Raw genomic sequence first — 25,945 nt, 5'->3', positions numbered from 1 at the left:
TTTGTTGAGATTAAAAAAACGATTTAACAAGAAGCAAACGTAAAAGATTTCAATAAGATCTAACTGATTAGAGAATGTTTCAATAACTCTTATGCTTAAAGAGTATCATACCTTTAAATTTCTAACCAAAAAAAGTATATATACACTAAAGTCCTAATATTTTCAACGATTTGACAAAAAAGTCCTAAACTTTATTTTTTTGACAGTAAAATCCTAATTGACGATTTGACAAGAAAGCCCTAAACTTTATTTTGTTGACAAAAAAGTCCTAATTACCGGCTAACCGGGAAAACAGGGTAAAAGTGTCAAAAAGTGCCGGTAATTTGGACTTTACTGTCAAAAAAATAAAGTTTAGAACTTTCTTGTCAAATCGATGAAAATATTGGGACTTTACTGTATATATCCCATAATTAAATGCCAAAATTTATAAATTTAATATGTTTTATTTTGTCATAAGTACGCAACTTTTATAAAACCCGCCACCCATCTCAAGCAAAAAGCACAAACCACCGCCTTCAATCACCACCATCTGCGATGTCAACTGCCCATCTCCACCATTCACCACCAATAAACCAATCTAAAATCAACTTCCCCCAACAACAAAATTGATTTAAACCTCCAATCTATTCACACTCCTTCAAATCTCCAATCGATTCAATGTCATATTCCCACAATACAATTTCATCCTTCAACGAAGGAGGTTACTAATTTTGCACGATTCACGAAGAAAGGGGCTTGTTTACAAGATCCCAAACTTGTTATTCCCTCCATGTAATTAATCTCTTTTATTTTGCATGGTTCTTGCTAATTCTAATAAAGTTTCTAAAAAAATGAGTTTAACGGTAACATCATGTCTAAAATGGTATTTATTCAACAACAAATGTAAGTTTAATAATAAATCACGTACCGAAAAAAAAAGAAAAATTATTAAAAAGTACAAAAATGGTAGTTCATCATCCATAAAATCATTTTCCCTTTGAAAAAAATATAAAGTTGCGAAATAAAATAATACCCCATAAAAAGGGAAAATAAAACATCATATAACTAAATTTGATGGTTTTGGCATATTGTATCTGACCTTTTGTTTTATTTTCCGTTACTACCATAAACTTTTGTTTTATATGTTACACGTCACATCAATATATTATCGAATATCACACTGACCAATAATAATCATTTAATTTTGTCAAGTACATATTACGAATGTCGATTTTTGCGACATGGTGATCACAATGTTGATATGAGTATACGCTCTCCTATATTTTGAGCTTATTTGGTCCCACACAAGTCAACAATCTACTTTCCTTGAAAAGTGCATATATAACCTCAAAAAAAATAAAAATACTAAATACTTATTATATCCATTACCAATACAACATTCGTATACAGGTGTTAAGTATAATAGTATACACTCCCTGAATTCAGTAAAAATCTTACCTTTAATATTCTATCTTCCACACATTAAAAATTTGATACTTTACCTACAAATTATCATCTGAGTTCATCTTTCTGGTCAATTTCACTGCTTTCTTTAGCATCATTGTAAGTAGGTTTCTGGAGATTAAAAGGTACAGAAGCATGTTTCTTCATGAACTTGTACAACGCCACTACTGTTCTATCAACATCTACAGTTATCTGCCATTCATTTTTGCAATTTATTAATCACATATTATCAAATCATTATAATAAAGCATTATTTCTCTCCCAAAATTTCACTTACAGGATCAACGGTTTTGTTTCCTGCTGGATAGAAAAGAATTGTCGGGTACCCCTCAGCCTTCAAAAATCCAAAATCCAAAATCAGAAATCATGTTTTGGACTTGATTAAAACCTTCAAAGATCCAAATAATTAAAAAAAAATGTACCTTTGCCTTTGGATGTTCATTTGTAGTTCCATCCATCTTTGCTATTACTAAAGAATCGATATCATGTAAATGTTTAGCAAGTTTGTTGTAAGTTGGTTCTAGGGCTTGACAATGCCCACACCATGGTGCATAAATCTACATATAGATAAAAATGGGTTATATTTGTAATTTCTGATTCCATTCCATGATGGAATAGACCATTCCATTCCTGCTTTAATTCCATCTTACCTCTAGTAGAACGTCTTTTGACTCATCCAAGACAATATCATCGAAGTTATTCCCAACTACTATCTTCACATCACCATCATTCTAACAATCACCCAAAAGAAAAAGTTATAACTCACTCTTAAGAATAAATATATAGAAACCAAAATCGAAAAAATAACAACTTACATTCTCAGGAATTGAATCAGATTTATAGAAAGCTTTAAGCTTTTCTTCCAAAAATCCCTCCCCAAAAGCCTGGCAATTTGATACAAAAAGGACATTAAGACATCAAGAAACACCCAATTGGATTCTTACATTGTTAATTTTAATACCTTAAGGTTTTCAAAGGTCAAATCTTGGTCAAACACGAATTTCTTCCCATCATCGTTTCCGGTATATCCGATGACCTGGTTAGAATATCCAGTACATATTATTTGCATTTTATTTTGCAAAAAGTTAGAAACAAAAAAAAAAAAAAAAAAAAAAAAAAAAAAAAAGATGGATAATGGAGAAGTGCCTTACTTGTGGAGCATCTCCTGTGATGCCAAAATAATCTCCAACAGGCTTTCCAACATCTTCATTGTCCAATTCAACATATACAAAGATAAGCTGCTTGATAACAAATAAAAAAAATGTGGAGTTATTGAATATTTGAATCTGTTATTTGGGTTGATTTTGACATTTACAAAACTACTAATTCCATTCCATATACCTTCCCCTTAAATAACTTTGCAGCATCCACAAATGTTGGGAAAACCTTAGTTGAAGCATTTGAAGTTGCAAATAGCAACACCTGTTTCTTTATTGGGCTTTCAAAAATCAAAGTCGCACTTTCTCTTGAAAAAGTTGTCACCAGGGGAAGTTTGTTTGCAAAAACAAACTCCTTAATGGCAGATTTGTCAAACAGACCATCTGTATGAAATTGAGCGAATGAACACAAAAAAAGGGATAAAGACTAGTTCCATCATCACACCATGAACATGAAGGTGATGCTAATTGCAGAAACAGGTGAAGAAACTGACCATGATAGGTGACTTTCTCAGCATCCTTCTTTAACAAGACCAAAGCTGGGCGTTTGACATCAGGATTGATGTGGAAAAGCTTGGCCACATTAGGATCTACAGTTTGATAAAAGTTAACATCATCATCAAGCTTTGAAGCTGCAGCAAGTTCATCGCTTTCAGGACCCTGTAAACAGAACAATTCATAAAGAAAATGACTTTGATTCGAGGGACAAAGCCTCAAAGATGGCAGTTGTCTTTAATATTTACAAGAAAACTGTAAATGGCGCGAGATATAAGCAGTGTTGCTGTAATATACCACCAAAGAGTTGAGGTAAGCCAAAACAACTTTGTCCTCTGATGTAAGCACTTTCTCTGCATCTTCTGCAGTTGTTATGTTATACACAGCAGGTCCTGTCTTTTTCTTTATCCAAGTTACAATAGCATCTCTGCAATGCAAAACACCAGAAAAGCAAATTAACTACATTGATCCCATAATTTCTCCACACGAAATCATGATTCAAACACTGAGGTGGAGAAGGAGAGACTTACTTGGTTCGTTGGCCAAGGTAAGGCTTGTGAACACCATCAACAAAAAAGAGAACAGTAGGAAATCCTTGCACCTCATAAGTCTCAGCTAGGTCATTCTCCTCTTGTGCATCAACCTTAGCAAGCACCACCGGCTGTCCTTTCAGCTCCGTAGCTGCAGCGGCGTACTCTGGCGCGAGAGCTTTACAATGACCACACCAAGGAGCGTAAAACTCTACCATCACAAAACGGTTACTCTCCACAAAGTCAGTAAAGTTGCTTTCAGTCAAAACAATAACGTCCTTATCATCAATCGACTCGGAGAAGTCGTCTTCTTCCTTGTAATCGTGCGAGGGTACTTCAAAATCGTCGTCTTCGTAGTTGTAGTTTTCGAAATCGTCTTCGTCTCCGGAGAATTCGTCAAAATCGGGAAGATCCGGGTCGAGAAGGGGTTCTGTCGATGTGGTTCCATCCTCTGGTTCTTCAAGAAAGCTAAGGTCTTCGCCATCGTCGTCGAGGGCGCCGGCACTGGGGTTGGTTTGTTTAGATTGAGAAAGTGAGGTGAAGTGAGCTAAGATGAGGAATGTGGAGAGAAAGAAGACGATGACTAGTTGATTCGCCATTGTTGACTTGAGTAGCTCGGAGTAGAAATGGATCCAGACACACTGGACACAGTTCTAAGATCCAGGAAAGGGTTTAAGGGTAGCATAGAGGGAAAAGTGGAAAACAGACGACGCCGTATGATGACGTCATGTATGCAATAGTTTGCTTTTGCAGTAAGGCCCTTTAACTAATTGTTAATAACGAGCTTGCTCAAATATATATATATATATATATATATATATATATATATATATATATATATATATATATATATATATATATATATATATATATATATATATATATATATATATATATATATAGGGAAAAGTGAATATACCTAACAACTTTATATAAGCTTAGGTACCTAACTCCATAAAACTACATCGGTTTGTATCATATTTACATTGTAATTGCCTAAGGTTCTTAAACTTCAACCCTATAACTTTATTACTTCCAAAATCTTTGGATTTTCACCAATATCTTTCTTTCACATCACGTATTTGTATTGAATACCGTCTGATAGGTTTCATATCCTACCGCTACAAATGAAATGATGTAGGAGAAATATAATGATGAATTTCCAAATTTTTTTTTGAAGTAAATCAAGTTTATGGATAAAGTTTAAGAACCTTGCATGATTGCACTGAAAATTTAATGCAAAATGACATAGTTTGATGAGGTTATATATATATATATATATATATATATATATATATATATATATATATATATATATATATATATATATATATATATATATATATATATATATATATATATATATATAAAAGTTGTATTCACAAGGATTAATTGGGCGAGTAGTCTCACATTTGTGAGCATTACACTTTAACGAATTTTATTGTATCTAATTGTGTTTACATTAATATTTATTTTTACCCAACTTCGTGAAAATGAAATTATTTGTTCAAGTAATAACATCATTTCACGATAACAAAGATGTGATATTAAGACAAAACAATTTGTGAAAGGAATTATCATTTTGTAATAATATTAAAAATATGGCCATTTTGTATTATAACCTTATCTTATATTATTTTTTATAACTCTAAAAAAATCCATGATATAACTTTATTTGAGAGTTTTTTGGTCAGATAAATATGAGAAAGTCAAATAAGTTATAGGACAGTTTTTTTGGTCTAATAAATTAACGTTTTTTATAGAGTTATATTATTACACAGATAAGCTTTGTGGCAGCTAATTGAAATAAATCAAAATGTGAGGGGGTTAAGTGAAACTCCTTTTATTTTTACGGAAAACCAAAAGCGCGATTTGCCCCCAATTCCAAATGCGGTTCTTTGTTAATTGAGAGGAAGACGCAGTGCAATCCGCCTTCATCAGAGGATCGATTCAATTGTTTAGAGGCAAAACAAACAATGATCAGCATCCTTGCTCAGGTGATTCTTAATCTTTTGCTTTCTAGGTGCATTCATATACATTTGTTATGTCTATAGGCACACGCATAAATTATAGGGTTCGTTCGGTGGATGTTATTGTAGGAGCGTCTACTTGGCGCAGCCCTAGGAAGTGTATTCGCTGGAGCTGTTATCTTTGAGCAACGGAGAGACATCTACAAGACGATCGCACAGAATCAACCTGCTAAATCTCAGGTCATTTCACATTGTTTCTCGTCGGAATTATTTCAATTTTTAGTTTTTATGTTTGTGAATTGCGATTCTGCATAATCGGTAGGTTTGATACGATTTGCTTACATTGCAATCTAGGTTATTAATCTTTACAAGATTGATTAGAGTGCTTTGTATAATTTAGATGAATTATGGCTTTTCTTTGTAGTTCTGATTAACTAATACTCCAATAGAGAGAATCATCAAAGAATCGTCGCCAGAAGTTTGAGAATTCTCCCTTTAAAATTATCTCACCTTGGTCCCCAGAGTTTTCAATATGAAAATCCCATATTTCTCCTCAGACCTTCTCCTGTAGAATCCACCAATTAACCAATACACTGTCCTACCATGTCATGCCTTTATCTAAGAAGAAAGTGTGGGGTTTGAGAATCATATTTTTGTCTAGATTTTGTCATTTATTGGTTGAAACTTTTACATTGATCTCAGATGAAAGAGCATATTCATAGCAAGAAAATCGAGTTTGGACACTATTGGAACAAATCAGTGGATCGGATTTTTGGACCAGCTATCCAGGCTCTTAGCTCACGTCGCTGGTAGAATTAATAAGTTACACAACCAAATTATGGTGATGTTATTGTTATACTTTCATATCCAAATGCCTCATGTTTCAATTTCATTATGAGTTAGTTGTTCCATTGAGGCCAACTGTTATACTTCCTGTCAGTGTCATCATAACTGACTTTTGCTATCTGTATTATTCGTTCTGTGAAATTCATAATTACATGCATAAAACATTTATAACTCAGGAAGAAATGTAGAACACCAGGCGAAAAATAACATAAAACTTAGGTACATTGAGCTGAGGGTATAACTGTACTTTTTTTACTCAAATTGGCTCGACGAGTGGTCAGTGTTACCACATAGTAGACACCCATAGCTAGGAGAAGAACCACAAATACAAAACTAGAAATTATGGCAGCAATGCCTGCACTTCCAAATTTGCCCCTGTGCTTCTCATTTTCTGCTCTGCTTTCATTTGCTAAGCTTGATTCAACTGTAGCTGCTAGAGGCAAAGGTGAACAGTTAGATTCTTGTTCTTGACATGGGTTTTGAATCGGGTTGAAAAATTCATAAGCAGATGGTGGTAAAGCCATGACTGGGTTTTGATTGAGCCCATGAAGGGGTCGATCTTGAGCTCTTGAAGTAGTGAAGAAGAGCAAGGTTAGAATGGTAATTATTCTTGATGTCATTCTTGATTTTTTGTTAATGGGATTTGGGATTTGGGTGGCATATATAGTGGTTTTCTTGGTTGGGTGCCTATCAATTTTTGTGACGTGAAATGTCTTTAGAAGGGTGAGTGAGGGAACAAAATGATGACTTAGGAAAATGACCATAATACCCAGATTGCTCTTTCCTATATCAATATGTAGCTTTTCTAATAGGAAAAAATTACTTATTAATGGTATGCCCCAGGATTGGTGATGAAAGGTTTTGGTAAAATTGTGTAAGGAGGAGCACTTTTGACTTGGAAGGGGCAAAATGGTGATAAGCTTAATAGAGTGAATGTGTGTGTAATTATTAATATTATGGCCTTCCTTCTTTTAGCCCCATGCCAACATCATTTGACTATGCTCCATACCTCCTAATGCTTGTATAATATTATTTGAAATCATTGAAAGTAGTTCATATATGTTCTTGTTGGATGTATGTGCTTGTTTGGTGTTATTGTTTGAAATGAATTGGTTGTTGGTAGTCGAGAACAATGAGTGATAATGTTTTAGAGGGACATACTTGAAAAGTAAAATGAATTTTAGTTATGGAAGTAATGGTCGTAACCATGGAGATTAAAAATTAACAAGTTTATGCAATACTTTCACCTACATGGAATGGTAGAAGTAATGAAGTAAAGGCAGATAGGGTTTGTGTAAATATGAAATACACACATCAACTATAATAATGTGTACGATTTTATGTCCCCTTTTGCATTGGTTTTGATCTAAGATCATGTTATCAATTTCCGGTTGTCTAGAGTGATTTCAACACAAACAATTTCAATCCCGCAAAACTTGTTTTTCTCACATGGTTTCAATTATTCCACAAAAGTACCTCATCAAAACCAGGGGCGTTAATTCTCCACTTAATCTGTAACTTGACTTGCAAGTTAATGAGTTTGGGTTGAGATTTCTGACCCATCAACCTAGGTTGGGTTGAGTTATTTGTTTGGGTTTGCGGGTCAATTCGTCAACCTCATTATATATTTATTATATTTAAAAAAAATTAACATTTTATTTATGAATTAATAGTATATAATCAATATACAATGTTTGAAACTTTTTTTTTTTTTTTCAAATATGTTGCTTATTAACTTATTATGTTAGATTTTTATTTGGTTGCTCTTTTCAATATAATCAATATAAATTGTTAATTATTAATTATTTTACAAATGTGTAATTTATATAAATTTAACATGTGAAAAATTACCAAAAACTGACTCATCAACTCTTTGACCCGTTAACCTATATATTTCAACGGGTTATGTGTTTTGGATTGCGTTTATTTTTCCAATCCGTCAAGCTTTATATTATATGAGTTGGATGGATCAATATATTTTGACTCGTCAATTCAAATCCAACCCAATTTTCAGAGCTAATCAATATCATATTTCATTTAGTAACAAATAAATGGAATTCTTACCATAATCCTAAAAGGCTAAAACATCTTACATAGATTTGCTATATATATATATATATATATATATATATATATATATATATATATATATATATATATATATATATATATATATATATATATATATATATAAATAAAAGAAAGAAACCGAATAATTTCATGAACCGACAAAATAAATATTTTTGATCAAACATTATGGAACCCGAAGTCATTTGTCATGACCGGCTAGCCCGATTAGTTTTTGTTGCCTTATTTTGACAATTTTATCAATTTTTAGAGATTAATGAGCTTCAAGCTCGATTAATGAGAGCCAAACCCTTTTATCGATCGACTGACCGAGCCCGCCCAAGACAATCGACTACCACTATTTATGGGTGGATGGAAACAATTAAACGTCTAGGCCCCTATTAACTAATTACTTACCCTGAAATGTAGATATACAATTACACTAAAAGAACTTTTACATACGCTCAAAATAAATACTCAAATGTAGATATTTTACTTGGAAACGTCTTACTATTATACATATATATATTTTTTGCCAACCTTGAGGTCTGACACATATGTTTGGTTTAACTAACAAACTAAACTGGTTAAATAATTGATGTTAATCACCCAACAAATTGAAGAGGTGACATAAAGGCAACACATGCCACCACACAAGCATTCATAGCCAACTCACCGTTATCATCACTTTGGGATTGCTTTTAATTTCTTTATTTATATTACTGTATATTGCTTTGTTTGATGACAAATGCTTGTGTAATTGATAATACTCGAAATCAATTTTTTGCTATTCATTCCTTTCAATGTACATATCGGATATTTGTTGCTTAAATTTTACTTTATTTTTATTTTGTCGATTGTTTTATTTTTATTTTAGATTCAAATGGACTACTTTTGTTCAATTTTTGATGAAATAGATATTCTTTGACAAATAAGTAACATCAAAATATTTGATAAATCTTCTATTTTATTTATTTATATATAATAAATAAGTAATTTTAGAGACACTTGTCATATTTTTGTGTTTCCAAGTCTTTGTCTTTTGACCATAGTTTCCTTTTCCTTTTCTCAATTTACTGAAAAAAAAAATTAAAGCTTTTAAAATTTGATTATTTATAAATTGAACATAATCATAAAAATTTGAAAAACAAAATTTATTATTTTATAAAAATCCAAAAAATAATTTTTTTTTTCTACAAATATCAGGAAAATTAAAGCAATTCTTCTCATCGGTTCTATTAGTAAGTTTGTAGACTAAATAAATAAAGATATAAGTTTTTATAAACACTTCGATTTAAAGAAAACATTAGGTTTTACAAAATATAATAAAAAATTTATTTGTCTTCAAATTCAAATGACTATTTGAAAATGAAATTTTCTAATACGTGCTCCAAAAATAAATATAAATTGAATTATTAATTATAAGAAATATTATTATAACTAAATGTGATAAACATTGTAATATTATCATAACTAAATGTAAAACACATTAATCATAAAATATATTATTTATAATTAATATTTATCACATTTAATTATTGTAACATTCCTTATAATTAATACTTCAATTAATATTTCTTATTTGTGTCTTTAAGTACATTTTAGAAAATCCATTTGAAAATTTATGATTTATATTATCTTTTTTATTATTATGAAAGATATTTTTTTTATTAATGAAATTACATATCAGTTCTCTATTTCAGTTAGATCTTGTTATCACATATCGTTTTAAAAATCTTCACTGATATCCAACCGAGTGTTATACAGAAAAATAAAATACAAATAATCTTGATAATCTAATATCATATCTTCGTAAGGTCATGATCACATGGAAAATGGCAGTTAAAACTATATAAAATGCAGAACAATTATTATTCAACATATATAACATCTAATAAAGTAAAATAATAATGCGTACATTCAACCAATTAATATGGAGGGAGTTTTTGGTATCATGTAAATTAACAACTTAATGCGTTATAATTTGAATGGCAGGCTATTTTTAATTCAAATAATTGTTAACAAGCGTTTGTCATCACTCTGACACAACGACTATAAACAAAGATCAAGATCTCATATTGAGTTGTTTTGAAGGTACTTATTATTTATTTACATTATCTTTTTATTGAATAATAACATGATAATGAAGGTTCCACCTAATTAGTTTTAAAATATATACTCAATTAATGGATAATGAAGTTAATTTCCTTCACAACTAAAAAAAGTTATATATATATATGGTTGACCATTTAATTTTTCTTTGTGTAAATGTTTAACAAATATAATTGTAACAATTTAAAATATATAAAATTATATATAAAAAAGATAAAAGTTCATAAAAAATAATTAAAGTAAGATAATTAAAGTAACTTTTGGATTAATTATTTCTTTATTATAAAGTAAAAAAAAAAAAATTCTAAAGTTGTACTTTTGAACGAAACATTTTTCTTTTTAATTTAATTTAGAAAAAAAATGATTTTTTTTCAAAAGCTTGCTACCAAATATACTTGTACTCTCACACCTCGTATACATAAAGCAAGATTTTTTTTATCAATCATTAATGTAATATTAATTTTTTTTACAACTAAAACACACCCTTTACTAGTATATTTATAATTAAACATGTACGTTATAACTTGCTATACGCATTGTGCTTTAATAAATTATGTATTTATAATTAAATAAATATGTTATAAATATTGTATATATGTTCTTTATTAAAAAAAAATATAAATTTGTAATAATACCAAAGTAATTCACATTAAGTTTAACGTACATGCTTAAAGTAACAAAGCCTAGTGAAACTACATAAGTCAAATTGTTTAGAAATAAATACTATAACTCTTAAAAATAATATTTAAATAATTTTTTAAAACTTCAAAGCATTATCAAAATTCATTTATTTTATATATTATACTTAGTTACGGAATGATATTTTTGGGGTTTGATATAAAGAATAACATGTAAATCGCGAGACTTAACAATGACCTTGTAAAGGTTAATTTTCCTCCAATTGTTAATTGCTAACAAACTAGTTACCCGATCCTAACAGGGACTCTGGATAACTTATTTACCTCTCACACAATAGACTATTAGGTGTAAGCTGATTGTGTGTGTGTGTGTTTTATTTTTTATTTTTTTTATTATTATTTTTTTTAAATAAATATTCAGTATTTAAATAAGATGGAAAAATCGACAAACTTAGAGAGTCAAATTAAAACTATAATACCTTTAAAATGGTAAGTCAATTTATATGTCATATTTTAAATTAACCTTATTTAATGATTTATTATATTTTATTTTAAAATTATTCATTATTAGTCGGCATGGGTCCAAAAAATGGCTGGAAAAGCCCGATAAAGACCCATCAGTTACAACCACGTATTCTGAATCTGGACCTTTCCATGAATAAACCCTAAATTTATTCATATATCCACCAAATTAACAGAATACTAGAAAATAAAATTAAAATGACATAAATGAAAGAAACCCTACAATTTATTGAAATAGCATAATAAAAAAGACCACATACATTAAACATGACTGAAGATTCAGAAAAAAAAAAAAAAAAAAAAAACGAAATACAATATGCGATATTCCTCAAAGAGAAATTAAATTAGTATCTACAATTGAACACTTCCACACTCATATGTCACATCCATCCATTTACAATGACCAGAAAACCACGCTCAAACGAATAATGAAATTCTTGTTCTCCATGCATATCGATCAGTTTTATTTTCTTGGATGAATGATGATGATTGATGAATAAACCTTCTTTCAGATTATGCATTGCTTCTGAAAGAACCAAGTGCTTTAATGGCTCCTGCTCTCAATACAAACTGGTGGTAAAACGCAGCTATTGCCGCTCCGATAAACGGTCCAACCCAGAAGATCCACTGCAAAAAATTCAAATTTTCATATGAATTAATAACAAAATACATATAAAAAGATGGTTTATTTCATAATTTCAGCTTAATTTCAAGATGGAGATATGAAAAAAGAAAAGAAAAAACCATACTTGGTCGTCCCAGGCCTTCTCGTTGTTGTAAATCACGGCAGCGCCGAAGCTTCTGGCTGGGTTGATTCCGGTGCCGGTGATCGGGATAGTGGCCAAGTGTACCATGAAGACTGCAAACCCTATGGGTAGTGGTGCCAATACCTTCATTTACCAAAAATAATTAATTAAATATTATTATAATACTGTTATATTTCTAAATAATAAATAAATCTATAGAAGATAATGATAAACACCCATTTCTCAACTACTACACGCTTAAAAAAAGAAAAATATGTGGGTGAAAAAGATTTGTCATTTTTCTACCAAAAAGTTATTCCCTTGTCCCTCTCTCTTGCGCAATTAATTTGTCTACTTATTGATCATAATAACTTTAGCATATGGATTAATATTAGGTGATAATTAAGAAAGAAGAGGATGTATATATGCATACAGGAACGTGAGAGTCTCGAGCACTTCTCTTAGGATCAGTAGCGGAGAAGACGGTGTAGACAAGAACAAAGGTGCCGATGATCTCAGCACCGAGGCCAGTGCCTTTGTTGTAGCCGTCGGCTAATTCGTTGGCACCACCGCCGTATCTGTTGTAGTAGGAGCTTTGGAAAGCTTTCACCAAACCCACACCACAGATTGCCCCCAAACACTGTGCTATCATGTACAACACTGCCCTAATCAACGACACCTTCCTTGCCAAGAACAGCCCGAATGTCACCGCAGGGTTAATGTGTCCTCCTGCGTACATAATTACATTCATCATCAGCTCAATAACTTAATTATAATGATGGATTCATATATGAGATATTATATATATGCATGAATATCTATATATACCGACCAGAGATTCCGGCGGTGCAGTAAACGAGAATGAAGATCATGCCACCGAAGGCCCATGCGATACCGAGAACGCCAACGCCGCCGCACTGATCAAGGTCTAAGTCCGGGTCAGTCTGGCTTTTGTAGCCGATGACTGTTAAGACGGTCACGTAAAGGAAGAGGAGGGTGGCAATGAATTCGGCGATGACAGCTCTGTAGAAAGACCACTTGGTGAGCTCCTCGGCGTCGATCAAGGGCGCCGGAGGTGGGTCATGGTAGTCTTTGCCGCCATGGTGCTCCGCCACTTCAACGTCTTTTGTCATGGCTGTCGATCCAATTAACAGTAAGCTAGGAGTAGTAGTAGGGGTTTTACTTTTTGGAGAGAGGAGTAAGGTGTTTGGTGTGAAATGTGTGGTATTGAAAGCCTGCTATTTATGGGGATAGTGAGGGAGATAGAGTTGAATTATTTCGAGTAGATAAATGTTTTATTTTATTTTTTTAATTTTTAATTTTTAAGTTTTATAAAAGAATATTTTATTTCTTAATTCAGTGATTATTTTATACATGATAAATTTCTGATGCTCAATCTTAGTAAACTATAGACTAAATTGTAGAAGTGGTTATTGTGGTATGTAATTTTTATTGAATCGGTTTTTTTTTTTTTTTTTTTTTTTTTTTTTTTTTTTTTTTTTTGCAAACCAACATCTTTTTTTTACAAACCTAATTTGCTAATTTGCCAATTTCCTTTTATTTTCTTAATATTATTACTAATTTTGGTTTTTACTTAATATTATATACATATTGGGTTTTATTTTTTTGGTGATCTCGGAGGAAGGGTTTATGATCAAAATACTCTTGAGAACAAATTTAGAACAGAGAAACAAAATCTTTCTATATAAAAAACAAATTTTATAGCAAACTGAACCAGTGCTATGTATGAGAAACAACGGATAATAGCAACAAGTTACCTATATGTTATACAACAATAACTATAACGGACAATAGCAACAAACTACCTATATACTATACAATAACTATAAAATAGCAACAAACTACCTATATACTATACAATAACTATAAAATAGCGCTAGCTATTTTGTGTTTAATGATAGCCCACCACTATTTTGTATTCACCCGAGGCGAAAAACATATTACATGATCAAAAGTTATTCAGAGACAAAAACCATTTAAAATGACAAAAAAAAAAGTAGACGTCGTTGAAATATTTCATAGACAAGAAGATGTACGAGAGTAAAAATTGAAAGATAACTGTGGTAGAAGTTGTTGTACGAGAGTTTATATATATATATATATATATATATATATATATATATATATATATATATATATATATATATATATATATATATATATATATATATATATATATATATCATCACCCGCGTACTGGGGCACCAACAATGCCCTCTCTCAGAACTTGGCAGTGATCTCCGCCACAGTCTCCGTTGTCTGCCTCATGTCCAAAAACTCTCTGACCAGCTGTTGAAGCTCGACAGCCGGCGCAAACTCTGCCCTGAACCTGGTCACAAAGTCTGACCAGGTCATTGCCTCGACAGCCGAGGCTCCCAACGAGTCACCAACGGACTCCCACCAATCCCTAGCTTGATCTCTCAAACATCCCGCTGTAAAGCTCACTTTCGACCCATCAAGGCAGAAGCCAGTCAACTGTACAGACTCATTGTCTGCAATCCATCGCCTGGTAGCTATGGGGTCCTTCGCCCCGTGAAAATCCGGCGCACCACTGCCCCTGAAGTCCTTAAAGGACAATGTGCAAGATCCTGACTGGCCAGATGCCATGTCACTCCTGAACGCCCTGAGGCGGTCCTCCATCAGCTCGACTATCCCTTCCTTGATCGACCCGAAAATGATGGGGGTCGACTCAAGGATGCCTCAGGTGATCTCTGATGCGATGAACTCGCGTAGCCTCTCATCTACTGGCTCGGAACCTGATCCTGAATCCGATCCCTCACCAGAACTGCCACCAGCTGGCCTCTAACGTAGTACCACCATTCTGCAATAGATACGACAACCATTAGTGATACTGATACTTCTAAAGGAATCACATCTATTTCAAGTTCCCTGGTCTTGTCTTGGCCTTCCTTATTTCGGGTACGGATCATCTGATTTCAGTAGTACGGGCCCATACTACCTTCCACATCTATCCGTACCTTCTTCAAGGACTGCCTCGACTCCACCAGATCCCTTTCACTACTGTTGATCACTGCTATACTCATCCTAGGCTTGTCCTAGGGAAATCTCTGACTCCGCCCTACCTGGTCCTCAGCTGCTGAAGGCCTCATTGTGATGCCAATTAGCCATTACCTGAATACCATCACATGTGATGAGACTCAGATAATCCTTCGAGTAACCGACTCGTCCCTACAACGGTTAGACTCAAACGAGAGCTGCGCAATAGGGCCAAATCCAACACTCTAAGTTTATTCAACCCTGGTCACATGTGACGTGATGTATTCACTTAATGGCTAACTCCCATCGCTCAGAGTCCCACGAAGCACTAAGTAAGCAGCATTCAGACAAAAGGAAACAATCTCAAGCAACTCCGCTCTCATAGAGAGAAACTGAACTAGTATACAGTGCTAAACTCATACTATCAGGCATAACCCTAACAGGCTATCCTACTGTTGTCTACTCAATTCTAGCATGCACTTTTCATACATTGAAGCACATAAAGTAGGCACATAAGGCATCACTCCTAGATCCTTAGTCATATTCTAGCATGTTGTTCTACTAAAACTGATAAACATAACATAAGCTTGTATGGGTACTTTGGGGATTACTTACTTGAGCTCGGCCAGTCGCGCACATCACACACTTTGTTCCTTCTTAAAACTCTTAGAAAACATTTTATTTTTCAAAATCTTTTAATCCCTTGATTTGAGTTCAGACACCCCCGAAGGTGTGTCCGAATCCCTCAAACCAGGGCTCTGATACCAACTTGTAACATCCCAAAAATACGGGCTAAAAATTTCATTTTTAATTAAGCGATTTGAAAAAAAAAAAACATTTGTAACAAAATATCACACGATCATAATATTTGATAAAACATGTCTCGTGACCGTAAACCAAAACATAAAACATGAAAATGTCAGAGTACAAAATCCCATAATGATTCTTGGTGCGGAAATCAAAAGAGCGTGTGTGATGCGCCGCTACCGCGCCAGCTCCTTCCCCTTGACATAAGAGGTACCTGAAACAACAACTGAAAACCGTAAGCATGAAGCTTAGTGAGTTCCCCCACTGTACAACATACCAAATAATCACATAGCATACATACTGCCAGGCAATTATGGGGTTCTCGACCTACCCGGTACGGCCATTATGGGGTGCCGACCTACCCGTGTCAAGCCATTATGGGGTGCTGACTACCCATGTCAAGCCGTTCTGGGGTGCTGACTACCCTTCGGTCCTAACAACTGAACATCGGGGACTGCTCCCCTCATACTACCACTAACACATATAACAGATCATACTGGCATATAACCATATCATCACATACTGTCATACATAGTTGGGGTGCCTGACGTACCCTTCGGTCCTAACGACCGAACTCTACTACTATCACATATCATGCCATCATATAACGTATCAGGTAGTAGCAACCTAGATGATATCACAAAGACAATCATCTAACATACAACTCCTACTGGTGGGCCGACATTGTGGCCGTAGACCCACCGCTACTGGAAGGTAACTCACCTCGAAAGTAGCTGCTGAAGTCTACTTGCTAAGCGCCTGACTGCTGAATCGCAAATCCTCCGGCTATAAATCATAAACATAGGTTAGCCTCTCATACACACCCTTGGGTCAGATGACGGACCCACCCCATGGTCCAAGGTCAACTCCTTGGTCAAGGTCAACTTCCAGTTAACTGGACTCGCCGAGTCATGGCACCGACTCGCCGCGTCCTTCTCCCACTAACCCGGTCCTGCACGCCAAGTCCCTCTTCCCACTCATTGAGTCACCCTTAACTCACTACTTGGGACTATAGAACCGACTCGCGATCTGACTCGCCGAGTCCAAGAACAACTCGCCGAGTTTAAAGAACAACTCGTCGAGTTCCAGGCAATATTCATATGACTTGCCGAGTTGTTCATCCAACTCGCCGAGTCTAAGGCCACCTTCATAGAACTCGTCGAGTCCCTATGACCCATTTCCCATACAGACCAAATCTGAGACATGTAACGCTTCCAAACCATAGATCCATGTTCCCTGAGCATGCTTATCACGTAAAGTTGCAAACTTTACGTGCATGCATGGCCCTATAAGCTCAAAAAGGCAAAACCAAGCTCTTAATGAGGTTATACACTTAATGGGGACCTCAATCACTTTAACCACTTAAACTTTATACTTCTAATACGCCCATAAGGTGCAAATCCGGAGTCCTTTCAGAACATAGAGCATTAACACATGGAGCTTGAGGTTTTAGGGCTTGAAAACCACTAATTTGGGACAAAAAGGGGATCTAATGAACTAGTGATCAAGGTAAGAACTTTTCTACCTGAATGGAAGCTCCTCACAGTGTAGATTCCGGATCTATCTCCCCTCCTTGCAAACTTCAACCTCTTCCTTCTTCTTCTAAGCTCCAAACCTTCTTCACCAAGCCAAAAACACTCTCAAGAACAATATGGGGGCTAGGGTTTCGCTCTACAGCTCTCTAGAAGTGTTAGGGACAAAGGAGGCCAAGTTAGAGCGTTTAAATAGGGTGCAAACACCCGAATTAGGGTTTTTGCCCAAACATGGTCTACTCGCCGAGTCCAAAGTTCAGTCCCTGCGCCTTATCCCACTCCTACTCGGCGAGTTGGCCCATCAACTCGCCGAGTTCAAGGCAAAAATGCATTAGTTTAAAGTGTAAATAGCAAGGAGTACGTACTGGGAACCAGGTGCTACAAAACAAAACAAAATTGAACTCAAAATCATACCCTGGATCGATCTTTTAAGATCCGCTTCACTCCTTGAAACCTATGCCCATTCAATTGAGATGTTGAAAGAGGTTTTTATATAGTTTGAAAATTTTGAAACCGTAAGCCTAACCGTTCGTTACGGTTTGTAAATTTTGAAGCCACAAACCAAACCGTAAAGAAAAATACAAACCGTCAACCCAAACCGATGACTGGTTTGACCGAGTTCACGGTTTCAAATCGGACTGTAAACACCCCTAATGCCAGCACCCGAATAAGCTAGGAAGTATATGATTTATATGTTTATTCACTAGGATGCTATATGGTAGAAGTAGGGGGTGAAATAGTCCCTGGTACCGGTCGAAAGGACCAAAGGTGTAGGCCAGCACCCTGATATGCTAGGAAATGTATTGGTCGACTAGACCGAAAGGGTAGGCTAGCACCTTGATATGCTAGGCAAGTTATCGGTCGAAAGGACCGAATGGCTAGGCCAACACCCTGATATGCTAGGAAAGTTACCGGTTGAAAGAGAGAAGGGGTAGCTAGTACCCGGATATGTCAGACAGTATGTGTTATGTATGGTATGTGGTATGATGGGGGAACCCACTAAGCTTTGTGCTTACGGTTTTCAGTTTTGGTTTCATGTACTTCTTTCGCGAAGGGAAAGGAGACGCCATGGTAGCAGCGCATCGCACACATGATTTTCCGCATTTGAGATTCTTGGGATTTGTACTCTGACATTGTTACTATTTTATGACATGCTTTTGAGACATATGTTCAATGGTTTTTATGATATGAAATAACTTGATCATGTTTTCTTTAAATTGTTTTATGAATCATTATCTCAAAAATGAAAATTTTGGTCTAGAATTTTGGGATGTTACAAGTTGGTATCAAAGCCTTGGTTTGAGGGATTCGGACACACCTTCGGGGGTGTTTGGACTCAAATCGAGGGTTTGAAGGATTTTTTTACAAGAAGATAATCTTTTCTAAAAATGGAAATAAAGTGTTTTGAGAAAGAACAAGGTGTGTGATGCGTGCGATCAGCCGAGCTCAAGTAAGTTTTCCCCAAGATACCCATACATGTTATGTTATGATATATGATATGATTATGAGAACTGCATGCTAGATTAGGGGTAAGGATCTAGGAAGGATTCCTTATATGCCTATTGTATGTGTATGATAAATTCATGCTAGATTAGGGCTAAGGGTCTAGGAAGATGCCTTATATGCCTGCTATATGTGCTTATTGAATTACATGTTAGAACTGACTAGTATGATATGATGGCCTGAATAGGATATGCTTGGTTTGGATTACTTAATGTCCGAATGTTTCTTGTTTTGTGCTTTTAGGAGATCTAGTTATCCTTAACTAAGTAGTAAATGAGTGCGTTAACTTACATATTGTGAGGACTAAATAATTTCAGAAGGTTAGGTCTAGACCTATTGCACAGCTCTTGTTTGAGTCCAACCGTTGTAGGGTAGGACCTCTCATTCGAAGAATTATCTGGTTTTAGTGATATGTAATGGTATTCGCGAGCTAGTTAGGTAAAGGTAGAAGAACTTCTTACACAGCTGATGGCAAAGAGTGGGTTGGAGAGTTACCCTAGGGTAAGCCTAAGATGAGATTAGTGAAACAATCTGTAATAGTGAAAGGGACTTGGTGAAGTCAAGGAAGGAGCTTTGGATAAAGGAAGGAGCTTTGGATCCAGAAGAAGAACTTCATTTCTGGTTCATTTGAGGTATAAAGTCTATACCTTGTCTATTCATTTACTAGATCTCTTCATGGGGTAGTTTAGGGCCGTAAGGAGCATATTATGGAACCATTCATGGATGAAAGCATGTTTTGGGGTCATGACTTTAGATCAAGAGTTTTTGAGGGACTCCATGGGATAAAGGTGCCAAATTCATGGCCATAAGAGTCCCATGAATCATATGAACCATGTTTTAGGGATTTTTGAGCTAAATAACCCATGCATGCACGTAAAGTTAGAAACTTAATGTAATATATCGATCCTAGGGAACCAGGTCTGTGTTTTGGATGCATTAAGCCTCACTAACAATGACTATACTGATTTAGACTATGGGGGACTTGACGAGTTGTTCATGCAACTCGACGAGTTGGGTCGTGGTCCGACTAAAAAATGAGATTAATGCACCTTTTAGGTCATGCAACCAACTAAGTGTAAGATAAGCAGTAGCAAATCGAGTTACTCTAAGTCCTAGGAGCTCTTTCTCTTGTCTGAATTCTTTCAGCAAGAAAATAAATGGACACTTGTTATAAAAGAACCAATATCGACTTGTTATATAAAAAGGTTATATAAAAATATGATAGTTACCTATTATAAATTAAACGTGTTATCTTTCTTCCTTTTTCTATCGTCACTTTATGTTCTTCAGTCTTCTTTTCAAATCCTCCAACAAGAGTTCAATGCTATGTGCTACACATTGTGTCGTTAAATAACTTATTCCTCTTTTGCATCAACATCTCCCCTGTAGCTTTATAAATGGCTGCATTATCAGTCACCACCTGAACAATATTTTCCTCGCCTTACTTGTCCACAAATTCATCTAGCATTGCAAATACATGCTCCTTTGTCTTGATAATATTGGATGTGTCAATTAAAGCTAAAAAAAATAGTTCCTTTCAGACTGCACACAAGAAAATTGCAAACCGAACGATTCTTTTTGTCACTCTACCAATCACTCATCAATGTGTAACCCATTTTCTTCCACTCCTTCTTGTATTCTTCAAGTAAAGACTTGGTGTAATCAACTTATTTTTTCAATAAAGGAACTCATATTTCATGGAAAAATGGTGGCTTAAACCCTCACCCATATTCACTGATCATTTGGATAATTCTATGAAACTCGGGATTATTTACATAATTAAAAAGTATTACACTTGTGTAAAAAATCTCTCAATTTGTTGGTAAACCTTTTCTCATTCATCTTTCTTTTTTATTTAATTCAAGGTGTTTTGAACCGTGCCCTTCTTTGTAACAAAAGTTTGCATAATTCCTCTATCATTTTTTTCATAGGTTTCTTCATTCTCATCGATTGAGTATACGCCTCTTTTTTTCTTTATCGCCAAACTACTTTCTTCTAACAAACTAGCAAAATCAAGTCTAACATTTTCAGGGACCTATTGACAAGGTGCAACATTAATACTTGTTCGTATTAAGTGATGTTTTAATATGTAGATCCTACCACTGAATGTTGACTTGCAATGTGTGCACATCACCTTCCTATCACCTAAGTTTGTACCATGATTCCATCTGGGATTTGTTCTAGCCCCGGAAGCATTTTTCCTCATCCGTTTAGTACTTGTAGATGACAGTACAGAAGTAGCAGAAGGTGTTGATCCGAAACTACTGTTGAAGTTTTCCATGATAATTTTTAATAGTTAATCATAGTAAGAAAGCAATTAGTGACTATAATAAGCTAGAAAACAAGCAACTAATAAACTAAATAAGCAACTAATTAAATCAAACTATGACTAGGTATTCCAAGTTTCCAATAACTATGTTATTCCAAGTTTTGAACATTGCATATAAGATACTGCACAATCATGTTTACAGTAAACTTTAAAGAATTTACAAGTTTAAACTCAAAACAAACATATGCACGAAAATGATAATTAACTTACTATCCATAAATGGAACATCACTTTAAACTTAAAAAGAACCAAAGAACCAACTAATCAGGTAAGTGTTGTCGCATGTCTTGGTTCTTTAAGTGGATCACAATTCATATTTTCATAATAATGACTTGTAGTTCTGTTACTCTTGTATATCAGTTACAAACTTACAGATAATCAGTTCATGTTATAGAAATTACAAAGAACCAAATAAGCAATATATCCAAAGAAAAACTATCGTTTTAGTTAAAATAACGAACTAATTCAGTAAAGAACTTAGAAAGAAGTTCAATCAAAGAAGTAACTTTGTAAGTAGGAAACTAATAATATCAGTCAAGAAGTCTAGAATCTAGATAGATGCTTATTCCCGTATACGTTGCAGGTTACCAAGAACTTACAGAGAAATGTGCCCACTTCTGAAACTAGTTTGAACTTTGAACTTTGAAGTCTTCGTGAGTTCCAGGACTTTTCTGAAATCGGAAGTATTTGTGGATTGTGGTCTCAAATCGAGAACTTCTTCACAGTAGCGCACAACCATACATTCTTAATTTCGAGTAAAAGCAAAGATTTTAGGTTGCACTCAAATCAAATGCCATTAATTTTTTAGGTGCTTTATCATGGGTTTTTTTTTCTCTTTTCAGAGATAAGAGGCGAAGTAAATGAACACCATCTAGGCTTTTGTTGTTGTTGATGGGTTTTGGTCATAAGGCATCCTATGTGCTCATACAAACCCTAATGCTCGGATCTAGGTTTCTCTATTGTACATGCTTTGAATCCAAGACTATAAACCCTAATTCTAACATATGGAAATCAACATTAACATATAATTAGGTTTAAGAACATACCTTGATTGTTATATAGCAATAACAATCACAACTCCACCTTGGATTGACTTTGGAATGCTTAGAGTCACAAGTGTCACTCCTCTAATGGTTCACAAACACCATAAGCAAGAGGATGAATAGGAGAGAGGATGGAGGCTACCAAAAAACGTGTTTAAACCCTTACAAGAACATTAGCCACGTTTTTGAGCCTTAAGGGGTCTTTATATAGTTGGGCTATTAGGGTTATCTAACAAGGAAACCCTAATTTGGATGCTTAAGCCCTAAGCAACCCATAGACTCCTTTTATCAAGCCCATGGACGATTTCCTTATGGGTTTCCCATTAGAATTCGTCCATCCCTTGATACAAGGCAATCCATGGCCCAAATTATAATTATCTTATAATTACAATTCCAGTCCCTTAAGTTTAATTAATCTCTTTTAGTCACAAAACTAATTACCAATTAATTATTGACTAATATTAATTAAACAATATGATTTCTCCTTTAATATATTATTCCCATAATATATTAATAAATCATATTTAATCCTTACTCTCCATAAATCATCCTATCAAGTTGCTTTGGTGAATGCAACCCAAAAGGACCATGCACCATCGGGTCAAGTACATACCAAAATAGTTATGGACTTAGACACTAATCCAACAGTCTCCCACTTGGATAAGTCTAACAACTATTCTGCGTATGACTTCAGATCCTGATCTGCAATCGTAGCTTTCCAAAGCCGCTGTCAACTCTGATCCTATCAGATACGCGTGTCCTTAGATAAGGGATCATATATTCCTCCATTCTAGATATCGTATGAGATATGATTACAAATCATTCTCTTTGTACTCTATCTCGATTTCCGATTTATGACAAAAGACTAATTGAACAAATCAAATTAGCCCTAGCCCGGCCTAGCATTTACGTATGTCATCACTAAACCATCGAGGGGCCCAAAGATATCGCTTTTATCCCACCTTGGATAAAAGGAACGGATAAACTTTGATACAATGCTTGCTTGCACTCACTAACCAAATCACACACAACAATATGTTTTATAACACCAAGTTACTAGTGCGTTTACATATTATCAATGTGCAACCAATTAGCAAGATACAACTCACACATCTCGGTTTCAAGAATATAAGATGTTATCGTCTCACTAATCACTCGTAATACAATTCATGGAGTGATCCAAGTGAGCGTGGGTTTAATCCAATGCTCAAATCATATTCATAAGCACTCATGAACGTTGCAACAAACATTTGCTTATGTCTAATACTCTTATAGAAAATCCACACACCAATTCACGACAGTCTTCATTCATATCTACTTCCAACATATGAACGACTGTGGCCCGTTTGAATAATTCGATTATTCTTAATAAACTCAATTATTATGGAAGTCAAAACATGCAAGGTGAAACACAAGAATAATACTAATCCCATATGGCCTCAACCCTTTGAGTATAAACAAAACACGTTTTATTTATCACCATATCCATTACTCATTATTTGTCGTTTCAGGTAATCAACTTCTTACTTGAATTATTACACTTGTCCCATGCTCCTAGCATGCACACAATGTTTACATATGGTTCTTACTTTTGTGAAATAGACAAATTGAACACATTTCCAATCATTCTCATTTCACAACTCCAAATCCATTTCTTAAGTGTAAAAATATCAAATTCTTGTTACTTACAGAATATACTAGATTCTAACACTTTATGCAACGATCCTTTTGTAGTGTCACTGCACCAAAGTCTCAAAGACTATTGCCAATGATATTACAAAGTCCTCTATCGGAGATTGTTACAAGACAATTCCTTAGATGTGATGTCTCTCACTCAAAGTACATTCCTTTGAACATCCTTTTGCATAAAAGTTTCTAATCTAGACATAGATTTTCAATCTTTACTTCCCAATATGGACACATTTCCATACTTTCCATATGAAAACTCATTTCTTAATAGAATCTTTTCTATTCATCATAATGTCAGTATGGTCCATTAACACCATGCTTCCAACTACTCACAAGCAACCAATCCTCATCGAACTTTGGATTGTTCTTTGACAGTTGTTTAATTATTATAGTCAAAACCGATTCTAGTCCCTTTTCCCTCTAAATGCGCTAGACATTTGGAAAATTTTAGAATGGTCAAACATTAAATCATTTGCAATCGATCCTATACCCGAAGCGTATGGGACATGATGCACAATGTTTTATTTGCTATGTTCTCAAAATTCGAATTGTGAAGAGGAATGCCGTAATCATAATCGAAATTTTAAGAACACACTATGTACCTTTGACTAAATTTATTAACATTCCACAACCTAATCCTTTAGATTTGAAATGAAGCATAATATTCTCTCCCTTAATTATAGCAAAACAACTATACAACCCTTACAACTTTGCAAAGAATGACTCTTGTTTTCTATAATTAATATTGCCAAATATGCAATACTTGCCTTAATAATCATACAATCATAACATTTATGCTCCCACTATCATGATGATTATTATAAAACATAACACTTATGCTCCCACTAGCTTCGACATGTATTCATAAACATCTTAACTTTTAGAAAAACAATACTTATTGAATTTCTTAAGTTCATGTTTCTAATACTTAGTGCTTTGATAATCTTTTATCAAGGCTTCTTGAACTTATACACCTTTGCCTTAGATAGTTCATATGTGTGTCCTAACAATTAAGACTAATTGCCAAACCTCACAATTCAAATTATGGAAAGGGATGTCGTAACCATGATCAAATTCGAGAATGCAATTTTACAATCACTATCTTCTTAAAATCTTTCTTAGTGAAAGCATTTTCTCACAATCATTTTCATGAAGGAGGAAATCTTATGACACTTAGATTTAAATGGTGTATTTGTTCCTATCCATGTAAATTTGTTAAAACAAATTTTACAACAAATTCAGACTCATATGGACCAAACTTTCTTAATCTTGATTTCTTGCCTTATGGTAGCACAACTGCCCACCACGTCTTCCAAGTAGTTGAGCGTCTCACCTTTTTCCTATCAATGTACCTTTCATTGATCAAGGTCCTTGCCTTTTATGCATTCAAATGAGGACTCATAGGACTCACATGCATGATTAACTTGATTGGATTGGCACAGAAACAAAATAATGTCTTCACGATAGGTTGTAAACCTCAACTTGTGTGCTAGTGATG

At 34.3% G+C, this 25,945-nt stretch overlaps 3 protein-coding genes across 3 annotated transcripts; 1 reads left to right on the top strand and 2 right to left on the bottom strand.

Moving 5' to 3' along the window:
- Window positions 1–1,321: 1,321 nt before the first annotated feature.
- Window positions 1,322–4,307, bottom strand: LOC145032425 (protein disulfide isomerase-like 1-4). Its single transcript, XM_078981231.1, has 11 exons — window positions 3,626–4,307; window positions 3,393–3,522; window positions 3,095–3,260; window positions 2,785–2,984; window positions 2,595–2,681; window positions 2,405–2,479; window positions 2,259–2,327; window positions 2,094–2,174; window positions 1,866–2,000; window positions 1,721–1,777; window positions 1,322–1,635 (listed from the first exon to the last, which is right to left on the bottom strand). Exons 1-11 carry the CDS (start codon window positions 4,222–4,224, stop codon window positions 1,492–1,494), a joined length of 1,743 nt encoding a protein of 580 aa, XP_078837357.1. The 5' UTR covers window positions 4,225–4,307; the 3' UTR covers window positions 1,322–1,491.
- A 1,154-nt stretch (window positions 4,308–5,461) lies between these two features.
- LOC145032423 (zinc finger, C3HC4 type family protein) lies at window positions 5,462–6,582 on the top strand. Its single transcript, XM_078981230.1, has 3 exons — window positions 5,462–5,622; window positions 5,725–5,835; window positions 6,298–6,582. The coding sequence occupies exons 1-3, from the start codon at window positions 5,602–5,604 to the stop codon at window positions 6,406–6,408; spliced, it is 243 nt and encodes an 80-aa protein (XP_078837356.1). The 5' UTR covers window positions 5,462–5,601; the 3' UTR covers window positions 6,409–6,582.
- A 5,632-nt stretch (window positions 6,583–12,214) lies between these two features.
- On the bottom strand, window positions 12,215–13,757 carry LOC145032422 (aquaporin PIP2-2-like). Its single transcript, XM_078981229.1, has 4 exons — window positions 13,359–13,757; window positions 12,960–13,255; window positions 12,530–12,670; window positions 12,215–12,407 (listed from the first exon to the last, which is right to left on the bottom strand). The coding sequence occupies exons 1-4, from the start codon at window positions 13,657–13,659 to the stop codon at window positions 12,294–12,296; spliced, it is 852 nt and encodes a 283-aa protein (XP_078837355.1). The 5' UTR covers window positions 13,660–13,757; the 3' UTR covers window positions 12,215–12,293.
- Window positions 13,758–25,945: the final 12,188 nt, after the last annotated feature.

This window comes from Lactuca saligna, chromosome 2 (genome assembly GCF_052625555.1).
Source record: "Lactuca saligna cultivar CGN05327 chromosome 2, ASM5262555v1, whole genome shotgun sequence".
Classification (NCBI taxonomy): Eukaryota; Viridiplantae; Streptophyta; class Magnoliopsida; order Asterales; family Asteraceae; genus Lactuca; species Lactuca saligna.
This window is presented reverse-complemented; position numbering and strand designations above follow the sequence as displayed.